The sequence below is a fragment of the Parasteatoda tepidariorum genome, chromosome 2 (genome assembly GCF_043381705.1).
Source record: "Parasteatoda tepidariorum isolate YZ-2023 chromosome 2, CAS_Ptep_4.0, whole genome shotgun sequence".
Taxonomy (NCBI): Eukaryota; Metazoa; Arthropoda; class Arachnida; order Araneae; family Theridiidae; genus Parasteatoda; species Parasteatoda tepidariorum.
This window is the reverse complement of record NC_092205.1, coordinates 70,069,989-70,082,095: the sequence shown is the minus strand read 5'-3', so window position 1 is coordinate 70,082,095 and position 12,107 is coordinate 70,069,989. Positions and strand designations below refer to the sequence as shown.

Sequence of the window (12,107 nt, the reverse complement as noted above, 5' to 3'; positions counted from 1 at the left end):
TCACGATAGATTTTTTTCACATATATTAAATTTTTTTTGTGACATCAATTCTATTTTTTAAAATTAGCGAAAACTATTATAATTAGGAATTAATTTTTTTTTTGTGAAAAAAATTTCTTGACAACTTGAAAAGAAAATGTAAAATTACATTTTATTTCATACAATTAATTTTATCTTTTTAGTTGGTGAGAATCCAAAGAAAATTAAAAAGATCATGTATGAAGTTGAGTGTAGGTGGAAAAAACTCGTTACATCAGTTGAAAATCAAAAACACTCAGTTCAACTCCAAGTTGACATTGATCGACTAAGGTGTGAAAAAGATGCTTTAGAACTGATTCTGAACTCCCACTGTCGTTGGATGGAAACAACTCAGCGCTCGTTAGCCGATAAAAAACCAGATGAAAGTCGCAGAATGGCTGAACAGTGCAGAGTTAGTATCTTAATTTAATTATCTCTTTATTTTAATTGCACAATATTGTATTTTAGGAAAAAATAAGAATACAAAACACTTTTTATAAATTGAATGTTTCAGTTTTTCTTATTTTTTGATATTTTTAAAAATATTTTCTTATAAATGTATTTTAATTGCTTATCTTAAAACCAATTTTGCAGCAAAGCTTTGCAGCAAAAGCTAAATAAGCAGGTCTTATATATTATAAAATATTAATCAAAACATTAATGTCCACATAACAAGTTGAGAAAAGAGGACCTGAAATTTTGTTTAATTTTAAATGTTATATAGTTTCATGAACATAACTATTAAGATCGCCTAATGCTTTGACTTTCATGCCAAGTTTCATCTTATTGAGTGCTTAGGGCACTTTTTCAAGTCATATTTACACTTACATGTATATTTCAAACTTCAGTGAGAATATGTCAAAATATAAACTATAGCACATAGTTTTTGTGAATTGTATCAAATACACTATATAAATTGTTAGTGATCAGCATCTTTAACATCAGATACCATTCATATAAATTAACAAATGTCTACAGTTTTGTATTGTTTTTAGTTGATAAATGGCTTGACAATTCATGATATTTTTAATACGTTGATAAATGTATCAATACTTAGTTAAGATGTTTAGAATGCACAAATATACTTTTTATCAAGACAAAATGCATTGAGACAGGTGGTGACTACATTTTTGAAGATTTTGTTAATCAAATTATTATTGCAATAATTTTCTGTTTCAGCATATTGACCCATAATAATCATATTGACTCATACCTTTGAAGTTACTTTTGATGGTATAATAATTTTGAAAGAACAAATAAAGTACAAAATATTAACATAAAAATGTTGCTGTCTTGCATCTACTGCAAAATTATTTAGGAGGTTTTTTAATTAATTTTATAATTAGAAGAAAATAATAATTTATTTTCATGCACTTTCATATATTTTGTTCAAAATTTATTGTATGTAGAAATATGTTTTCATAATAAAATTTTGTATTTTGTGCAGTTGAGACTTACATCTCTGCAAGCTCAAGAGGAAAAAATTGAAAGATTAAAAAAAGAAACCGATGAAGCTAAGAAGAAATTTCCTTCGCTTATGTCATTTGCCTTGGAAGTCGAACAATTTTGCAAGGAATGGAATATTATGTCAAGAAGATTATGTAAGTATAGTTGTAGAAGGTTAACTTAAATGATTTATCAGGATTTAAAACACTGCATCTTTGTAAGCACGTAACATATGAATTTGAGATACACGGTGCTCACCACAGCAGCTGCAGTAATTTGTCCTGTAGTATTTGTAGCATCTTTGGAGTTTGGGATGCATAAAGTTAGTCCTTCACATAACGCCACAGAAAAAAAAATCTGGTAACCTGGGGAAGGGACATTACAACAGAGGAACACACATCACCCAACCATGGCCTGACATTTATTCCCGTTTTTCTGGTCTCGATCTTGTAATGGCCATCATAAGAATGCCTCATAATTTTGACTCCAGTCAGACGACTTGGACAGTGCCTGAGCTGGTACCCCTCTTTCCGAACTCACTCTCCACAACCAATGAGAGGACTTTCAGTTACCACAGATTTAACGCGTACCTTGCTGTGTATACATGCTGGCTGTTTTATCGGTTGTCAGTTTGAACTATCTAACCCCAACTCTCCAATCAGTGATATGAGCAACGTTTTAACCGACTGCGCCACCATAGTGCCTGCAACAGAGGAACATCACCAGGGCACCTTAACCAGAAATGTGATGGGAATTGGTCAAAGGCAATGATACGTGGGAATGCGTGCCAGTTGACGAAGGTCATACATATTGAACAGTTTTCTGGAATGCATCATGCATGTTCTTTAAATGCATTTTCCATCTTTGTACATTGTATACTTGTAAATAAATAGCTCTTTGAAACTGGGTGAATAATTTTCACTTACCCGGTAATATTCTGCATTTTTGTATTTATATAACATTTCTTTCTTACATAATGCGCTTACATTTATTTTGTTTCTAAACATTGTCAAAGTATTTGTTGATGGCAGTTTAAAATGAACTTAAAGAGCACTACGGTAATTTAATGTTAATTTATTCTAGTGGATCAAATTTTTTTCTGAGGAAATTAAGCAGTTTGGTAAAGTAATGATTGTTTGTTATTTAGCTGAAATGGAAAGAAGTCTAAATCATACTATGTTACAAGCACCTCCTGCCACATTCATGGAAGCTGTTAAATCACTGGACACATGGGTTGTTGACGTTTATCAAGCGTTAATATCAGAACAGATATTTTTGGGAAGTATTGATGAAATGGAAGACCAGCTTAAAAAATTGCAGGTGAAGTTTACTTTTATAACAAGTCTTAAAGTTTTAATTCAGAAATTATTATCATGAGCAATATTTAACCTAATTTTTTCTTGAGTGAGTGTTGTTTGTGGAACTTCTTCAAATGAAAATTAGTCAACAATTTGCATTTTCTTAAAATGTGCAATAAAAATATATTATGAATTACATGTTTGTTTGTTTAACTGGTTAGTTTTTTATTGATTTATTGGTTAGTTTTTATTGGTATAACTAACATGAATAAATTTTTTTTAATACATTTTCATTGGTTTTCTTCAAATAATTCAAAAGATCTGAATTTGAGATCTGAATAACAAGTTCAAAGTTTAGTGAACAAACACTCAGATTTATGAAATGAAAGTTATATGATAAGAAATATGTTACATCATATACTTAATTTCAGTGTATAAAAGTATTAAAAAGTATTTTATAAGATAAGTATTTTATAACTAATAAACTTTTTTATTTTATTTCAAATTTAATAATCGAAATGTTTAATATCTTAACAAAGGAAAGCATTTTTGATAGCTTTCAGACTGAAATGCAGTGGTTAATAGGCAAATATTTTAAAGCTGCGAAATAAAGTCTGTTTGCAAATTTTCAGATTTTTAAGGACTATTAATTACAGTGTATTTTTAATGCTATTGTTATAAATATTATTGTCAACTGTCTTTAAAAGTTAGTGTCCAATTTTATAAAATTTTTGTATTTCTCCTTGTACATGTACAGCCTAAAAGGAACGTTAATCATTTATATTTAGAGAGTCTGACAGTTATTGACATCAGAATTTAGTTGCAAATGATTTGCCTATTCGTATTAACTCACAATTATTACACATCCCATTTTTCTTCATGTGATAAAAATAAAAAAAATAATAAATCTAATTTATCTAATCTTGATGTTAAAATAATGAAAAGAAATCAATTCTTTATTTAAATAACATTATTTCTAAAAATGTTGTTGAGTTTTTTAAGTTAAAAAAATTATCATCATAATTTAATGAAGCTCTGGAAGGCTCTTATGGTTTTAATCCCTCAAAGGTTATCAATCTTTAGATAACTACTATGTAACCTATGACCTAAAGCTTCTCCAGAAATCTTTTCTTTGCTTCAGTTTAGTTTATGGCACCATTTCATTAGCTTTCTCAAGTTTTGTAATGCTATTTATGTTTACTCCAATTCAACTATAATTTAAAATCACATCTAGTTTTTTTTCTTTTTTAATGTATACTTTGAACTTTCCAAGCAAAGCAAATTCTATTTTCATTTTAAGCTTTAATTGAGTTAGCAGTTATTGCTCATAGCTGTGCTATTTTCTCAGCTTTTATTTATTATTTATTCATTTGAAATTCTTACTGTTAATGTTTGTTATTGACAAATGTTTTATTGTTCTTTTTAGGAGCTTCAGAATACTATTGATGAGGAAAAGCCCAATTTAGATTATGTAAGGAATACTAATCAACAATTACAGAAGAGCGATTCTTCTGGTCCTTGGATGAGTGACTTGAGTCAAAAATTACAACACTTGGAGACCACCTGGGCTGAAGTTTGTAAATTGATCCGTGTAATGATAGAGCAATTACAGAAATATATTACTGATTTGCGACAGATTCAGGTATTTATTTTATATAATTTAAGTTTTGTAATGCACAGTTTCCATTTACATTTTAATATTTTTTTTTACAATTATGTAACTGAATGATCTATCACCATCTGCTCTTTGATTTAAACTGGAGTAGTGTAGTGTGTACAGGGGTCTGTCTAGGTTTTTGTGAAAATTTAGACCAAATTTGGGAAAGAAAAATTATATCAAAAAAATCAGCACAAAAATATGGATTTATCCTTTCTTACAGGATTCAAAAATAAAATTTTAAGAAAGAGTATTTTGTGAAACTACCGTTTTTCCTAAAGTTGAATTTGTGAAGGTGCCGCTAAGCAGTAGTAAATTTGGCCTGGACAGACCCCTGGTACACATGTACCAGCATTGCCTTCAAATGACACATGCACAAAATTTGTCATTAATACAGCTCAAATGCAACCTTAACAATCAAATCGAAATTATGATAAAATAATTACAAGATAGTGATATAAACTACATTTAAAAATAAGTTGTATCAAAATTGGTAGAACACTTTTGGGAAATTTCCCTTTTCAGAATAAAATGACATGACTGCCATATGGTGGTACTTTAACATAAAATTGAAGCATTCCCTTTTATTTTTTTCTTTAGATTCTTTTTTTCATCGGATAATATAGTTGGATAATACATTGAATAACGTATCTGTTAGTGTGGTAGGAAAGCATGGTGGCTCTGCATTATCAAATTGTTAAAGCAAAATTAATTCACCTTACAAAACTCTAGGTTCTTCAAAATTTATTATAATTTTTATTTTGTTATTCTGTAATTTTATCACTCAATTTGTATTAGAGGAAGAAATCTTAGTTCTTCTTTAAACTAATTTTAGTTTCAATAATTAAATTGTTGAAGTTAAAAAAGGAAGGTAGTTGTAGGAGTTGTTTTTAAAAATACATTTTAATTTTCTAATTACATTATAATTAATTATAAAACTTCCTACATTTTAGTTAAGAAATTGCTTTTATTGTAGTTAATTATAAAATGAAATTTTGTTTAATAAAAAAAATGAAGATTCTTGTTTTGTTTTCAACATTTTTCTTTCATAAAACAATTTGTAAAGCAATTATTATTTCAAACTACAATCATTGTCAAAGTTCTAAATCAAATCATTTTTAAACATTATTTTAATTTAATACATTAATTTTAATTTACTCTCCTGAATATTAATCTCATTTTTTTTCCAAGTTTTAAGCTGGTAGTTTTGTTGAAACAAAAATTGGTTATACTTCAAAACTGATAACCTTATTTTTCCTGCTTTTGGAATATTAAGATTAGCATAACAATTGGACTAGTATAGGAGCCAATTATCATTCATGAAATTCGTTATTTATTGTACTAATTGTACTAAATTATCACTTATTATTCTGTGAAGATAAGTTATCACGCATGGGATCTTAAAAGTATTTACTAAAGTCCTTTGAGTGTTTTATTAACTTTGTTTTAAAGAAAGAAAGGAATCTTTACCAAAGTGATGAAAATTAGAGCTTTGACCTGCTCTAAAAGCATAAAAAATACTGTTTCAAATTGCAGCAAAACACCTGAAACTTTGAAAACAAATCTTTTACTGCTGGTCATCGTTTAAAAATCATAATAATGTATAATATGTTGTAAACATTTATGTTCTTCTTTTGTTCATAGAATGAAATATCGAACTTAATGGATTGGATGCAAGATGTTGATAAGTTTCTGAGTGCTGAAGAAGTTGCAGAAGGAGATTTAAACGTTATCGAAGCACAGCTGGAACAGAGTAATGTAAGAAAATTTATGTATTATTTTATTTAATTTAATTTTTTCTTTTATTTCTGTTTATTTTATTTATTTTGAAAGTGGATGAATATTTGTTTAGATTGAAATGAATTTTTCTCTTCTCAAATGTATAAATGGATCATCTTTTATCATTTTTGTAGTAAAAAGAAATTACTAAACTGAATGCGTTTAATATACAGAATATAGATGGAGCATAAGTTATTGAAATTTATTCTCTTTCAAAAAATTTCCTATGTATATATCTATATGCACACACATTATATACTGGTATATACTTTTCAAAACCACAAAAGTTTAAGAAAAACAGGGAGGTCGACTTATGCACCTTTAATAAAGTTGGACATTTGTTGATTGTGAAATATCAATGTAACAATAAACAATGAGACAGATATGGATAATTCAGTATCAATTTGTCTTGAGAAATTTACCCTTTCAAAAACTATTTTTAATATGTTATTTGCAGTTAATTTTGAATTTTTTCACAATTCTTGCATTCTTGCACCTTTCTCGCATAATTTTGCATTTTCTTCACACCCATCCAAAGAATTTAAAATTCTGCAATTTTTAAAATATTTTACGATAACATTTGGATCCACGTATGCCATGCTTCTATTACTATTTGGCGCATGATGTCTACAGAAATAATAATCAACTTACAGCGGTCCATTTATACACCTGACACACCAAAAATTTGCCTTTTCATGATCACAAGAAGGGCGTTGACTTTTACAATGGGTTAACTTTTACACCAAGATATATGGTGTTTGTATATGGTTAAAAAAAGGCTTTTTTTTTTTGAAAAAAAGCTTTGTTAAATAAAAAAACAGTTTATTTAATTCTAAGAGGAGAGACTGTTAAAATACCAATGCAATTCTTTTTTAAAATATTTGTTCTAATTCTTACCTTATTTTCTGCTGTTACCTTAATAATAACAATAATTTTAATATAATAACTAAAAATGTGTTAATTTGTCTTCAATTTAATTAATTTGTAAATAAACTCTGATTTATTTCATGTTTTTTTCTTTATTTTAGGCACTTCAAGATGATATTACAGTACTTAGACCAAATGTTGAACGTATAGAGAAAGAAGGAGCCAAACTTGCTGAATGTGCAGGTGAAACTCCTTTTGCTTCAAACATCAAGAAGGAAATTGCTACTATGAAATCAAGGTGGGAGGAGGTAAGGAAATTATTTTGAATTTGTTCAAGTATTTTAAAAATTAAAATCATGTAAGTGTTAAAAATGTTGTTTGTGGGGATTTTATATTATTAACATGGTGCGTAGCATTTTTAAAAAATGCTGAAAGGTGCTTATTTTCAGTTTTCATTTTTAAAAGCCCTTAAAGGTGCTTTTTTTGTGGGGTGTTTTTAAAAAGTTCTTAATTTTCTCTTTTCAAAAATGAGTTTTATTTTCTTCACCATGTCGATTTTCGCTGCGTATTGCCCAAAAGAATGGTTTTCACATTGTTCTATTCAAAGTTTTCACAATTCATTCAAGCACAATCCATTTCGCGTACCGTCGGTCCATTACTTATGATAGCGCCAATCATTTAATATGTTTGATGAAATACTTGTGATTCCGTATGTGGGTCTACTGAGCTGGGTTCAGTGAGATTATTGCATTCTCATGTGCAACTCTGCAAGATATTCTCAATTTCAGGCATCATTTTCCACCTTCTAAAATCGAACCAAAAAATCTTTCGATGTTTTTATGTTGGGTAATATAATCAAAAGAAGAGTTCTTTGCCTGGAATTAGTTATTTTATCATGATCATGTAAAGTCTTTGAGAATTATTTTGCATTTTGTTAATGTATATAGTGCTTAAAAATGTTTATTGAGTGCTTAAAAAGTACTTTAAAGGTAATTATTTTTTGTTGAAAAATTTGGCTACGCACCCACGATTAATATTGTTTTTTTTCTTTTTTTTTTCACTTTCCCTTTTTTATTCACATAAATGCAAACAATTAGTAATGGTATAACATTTAATTATGTAAGAACTTAAAAGTTTTTTTTACTTTAATATTTTATTTTAAAAGTTTTATTTTAAATATTATTTAAGGTTTGAAAATAAACGCTTGGGAATTCGAAGTATAGTGATACTGAAACTTCAAAGGAAAATATTGTCTGAGCTTAAAATTTTTTATCTGATAATACAGTGCAACCTCAATCGATCATTTCTCATGGGACCATTCATTGTGTTGTTGTTGTTTCTAATCCCCAAGAGGTCCATCCCAATTAGACCAATTCCACAAGTCCAAAAATGTCCAGGAAGTCTAAAAACAGATGAGGTTTTGAAAAAACCTCGTCGATGTTAAAATCGATACAGTTTAGAATATGCTCGGGCGAAGCCCGAGCAGTCCTACATTTAGTGCAAAGTCCAAAAGTCTTTTGCCCCTGAACATACGAGAGACATCTCAAGTGACCACTTGCAAAGCGAGACAAACAAGTCTGCTGGCTTCTAGGTCCCTCAAAAAGCAAGGCAATTCCAGGTCGTTTTCTGAAATACCAACTATGTGGAGGAGGAACCCTCCAGAGGTTCATAAATTTTTTTTTGCACTCTGCAAAGACCTCGTTGAAAGTGAAAGGTAGATCTGGCTGTAAAGGTTCCAAAGAAGCATCTTTAGCCAGTGAGTCCGCCATCTTACCTTTGATTCCAACGTGTGATGGAATCCATTGGAAGTGTACTCCAAAGTCCGCGTCCATTCATTGTAAACGATGTTTACGGGGAAACGATAAATGTGGGTCAACATTCAGTATGAAATAATGACTTATGACATGTATAAAAAGTAATGGCGTAATGGATTTGTTCTAAACGTTTGTGTGAAATGGAAAATTCCTCATTTTTTCAAAGACTTTGAGTATTCCTTAAATGTTGGCACTGATTGTGGTTCCATTTAGTCAATGTCATCGGTCACTTTACACTTCTTCAGTTTGTGCAATCATTTCTTGAACTAACCACTTCACAAGCTTAAGATATTTATCAACTGATGCTTAAACATCAAACATGATGCTTAGAGCATCTCCCCCATGAAACAGCAAATTAAGATCTGCTGTTTTACTTTTCAAAATAAAACTTTTATTATTTTTCTTAACTGTCTGTAGAATTTCTGAACAACAGATGCTTATATCTGCTAGCTTCAAAAACGTTTTTAACAGGTTTTATCAACCTTATATGAATAGTGTTTTTAATGGGACCATTTAAACAAGGCGATACATAAAGGAAACGAAAGATGCAGGAATGATAGATCGAGATTCGTCTGTATTGTTAAATATGAGATAATCTATTAATTTACTAATAAATTTTAAGCATATTACAAAATAAGTCAATAATAGAAAGTTTCTGATTATTAGAATTTTTTTTAATAAACTTCTAATCTTTGTCAATTAATAAATAAATTTAAATGTCTTGAGAAGTTTTGTCAAAAATAACTTGTTTACAAGTTGATTATTTCTCTCAAATTTTTGAACTTAATAAAATCAATCCAATATTTAATTTATATATGATTCACATTTAAAATAAAAAAATATCAATTATCACAAATTTGGATTTATTTGCAGTACAATAATTTTTTCAACATGCAGTTATCCCAAAATCTTTATATAAAAAGATCCATTATTATCAACTGTATTTAGCAATCCATTGATAAAAGCTTGATTTTTGGAGAATAAGAATTCTGAATGTACCAGATTTGTTTCTAGGCTGTTTTTATTTTTGTACCAGAATTTAAAAAAAAAATATAACTCTTTTTTATCTTTATGTAGGTGATTGAGAGAGTGAACGTTAAAAATCAAAATTTAAGAGATGCCATGCAAGGAAGTCAGCATTTAAGTGAAGTGATATCTGAAATGAGTGCATGGTTACAAAAATTTGAGTCTGAAATTCCTGAAAACGCTTCCATTTCAAACTCATCTGAATTATTGTCAAAAAGCAAAAAGTTTCAGGTATGTCAAAAAGTTTACTAGTATTACTGAAATAGTTTTCTGTTTTGTTTTATTATTTATCATGATTTGTTCTCCACGTTTATAATTATAATTATAAGAACATTTTAAGATTAAAGTTTAGCTAGTAGTTTTTTTAAATACGTTAGTTAGTATAGTTGCTTATTAAGTTTTTACCTTTTTTTTTGTAAATATTCATTGACTTAGTGTTTATTAAATTGTTTAATATACACTGTATTGATGTACATTGAAGCATTAATTAGTTTTCATTGACATAATATATTTTTAAAATTTTTTAATATACATTCCAATGATACAATGTACCTTTAAAAGCATTTATTATTTATCAGAAGATCTATTCAGATGTATATAAATATAATTATAACTTAATTATATAAATAATTTTATGCTGTTCTGTATGCTGTATTTCTATAGATTTTATTTATTTGACTTGTATATGGTTGTCCTGATATTATGCTTCTAAACTATGCAATCAATTAACATCCATGTAACATGTCCACAACATCTAAAATCACAGATGTTCAAACAACTATTTGCGGGTGCTGTTTTGTTTTTTACTTAATTTCTTTAAAAGAAACAATTTTAAACATTTTGTCACTGTATATTTTGTCTACTTGCAAAAATTGTTACACTTTAAATGATGGTATTAAGCATCAAATTAATTTAACAGTGTTATAAAAACTACATTAAGTAGTGTTTTTCCTAATATTAATCTTTGATGTTTAATATTCCTATTTGTAAAATTATTACAATATAAACTGCAAGTTAAATTTAAAACTAATTTATTTTTCCAATAAATATTGAATTGACTTCATCTATTTAACTGAGTTTCTTTTTATTTTTGCAGAAGATAATTGGTTATCTTCGGCAAAAATATAACTGTATAAATGATTGTTATATCTTTGCAGATATGAACATTGAATCTCACATTATTAATCACATACTGTTATTAGACATTCATTTCTGCTGATCATTATTTATTTATTTTTTAATATTTTTTTTTTTTCATTTTTGTTATAGATACTTCAAAATAAAATTGAAAGACAACAAAATGAAATTGACAATCTATCCTCAACTTTCAAAAATATTTCCAACTCGTCTCAGAAGAGCTCTCTTGAAAAGTTACTGCCTCAATTTTCTGAGCTGCAGTCTAAATGGGAAGAAGTTTCAACTAGGGTAAAAAATTCATCACAGAAGTACAAGGACATGTCTGCTAAATACAATGAATTTTGCAGTAAGTTAAGTTTATTTTCACATAGTTCTATTCTTTCATGGTATGTATGTTTTGTGGTTTGATAGTATAGGCTTTATTAAGTTGATGTTTATTACCTATAATGATTCACTGAAATATCGATATTATTTAAGTTATTTTTTGTTCAAATCAGTATCATAAATGTGTATTTCTTTAATTGTAATGATATGATTAAATGTCATGACATTTGGATATTAATACAGTGTGTATCTATTTAATTTAAAGTTATGAAGAAACATCATGACATTTGGATATTAATGCACTGTGTGTCTATTCAATTTAATGTTATGAAGGAATGTCATGACTAGAGCCCGGATTTTGATGACCAAAAAGTCTCAAAAAGTGCAAAAAATGCCTTTAAAAAGTGCAAAAAATGCCCTTAAAAATGCTCCAAAAATGCCTTAAATAAAGTAAAAATATTGAACTAAAACAATGTTTTACTCTTTAAAATTATTACGAGTCATTTAAAAAATATAAAGCAATGCAATACTTGTTCTACGTTCATTAAAGTTTGAAAAATATGTCTTATATCCTAAAATAACAAAAAAAGGAAAATATATTGACACCAAAGCATTTTCATTTTGTATAGAAACTTTAATGAATATAATAACTTCCATCTCCTAATATTACTAAATATCAGAATTACATTGGATTATTAAATGTTTTTTGATAATTTGAAATGTAAATGAGTGTTTCTTGTC

At 28.0% G+C, this 12,107-nt stretch overlaps 1 protein-coding gene across 6 annotated transcripts in view; it reads left to right on the top strand.

The window, feature by feature from the left end:
* LOC107442807 (dystrophin) overlaps window positions 1-12,107 on the top strand; it is a 176,261-nt gene that overhangs the window by 24,497 nt on the left and 139,657 nt on the right. For all 6 annotated transcript variants that reach the window (XR_011636174.1, XR_011636173.1, XM_071177699.1 and 3 more), the window contains exons 19-26: window positions 183-430; window positions 1,466-1,619; window positions 2,612-2,784; window positions 4,189-4,404; window positions 6,064-6,177; window positions 7,227-7,373; window positions 9,957-10,136; window positions 11,175-11,388. Coding sequence is in view for 4 of the 6 variants with exons in the window: in XM_071177699.1 (XP_071033800.1) it covers window positions 183-430; window positions 1,466-1,619; window positions 2,612-2,784; window positions 4,189-4,404; window positions 6,064-6,177; window positions 7,227-7,373; window positions 9,957-10,136; window positions 11,175-11,388 (1,446 nt within the window). In the remaining 2 variants the exon portion in view is untranslated. The remainder of the gene's footprint in view (window positions 1-182; window positions 431-1,465; window positions 1,620-2,611; window positions 2,785-4,188; window positions 4,405-6,063; window positions 6,178-7,226; window positions 7,374-9,956; window positions 10,137-11,174; window positions 11,389-12,107) is intronic.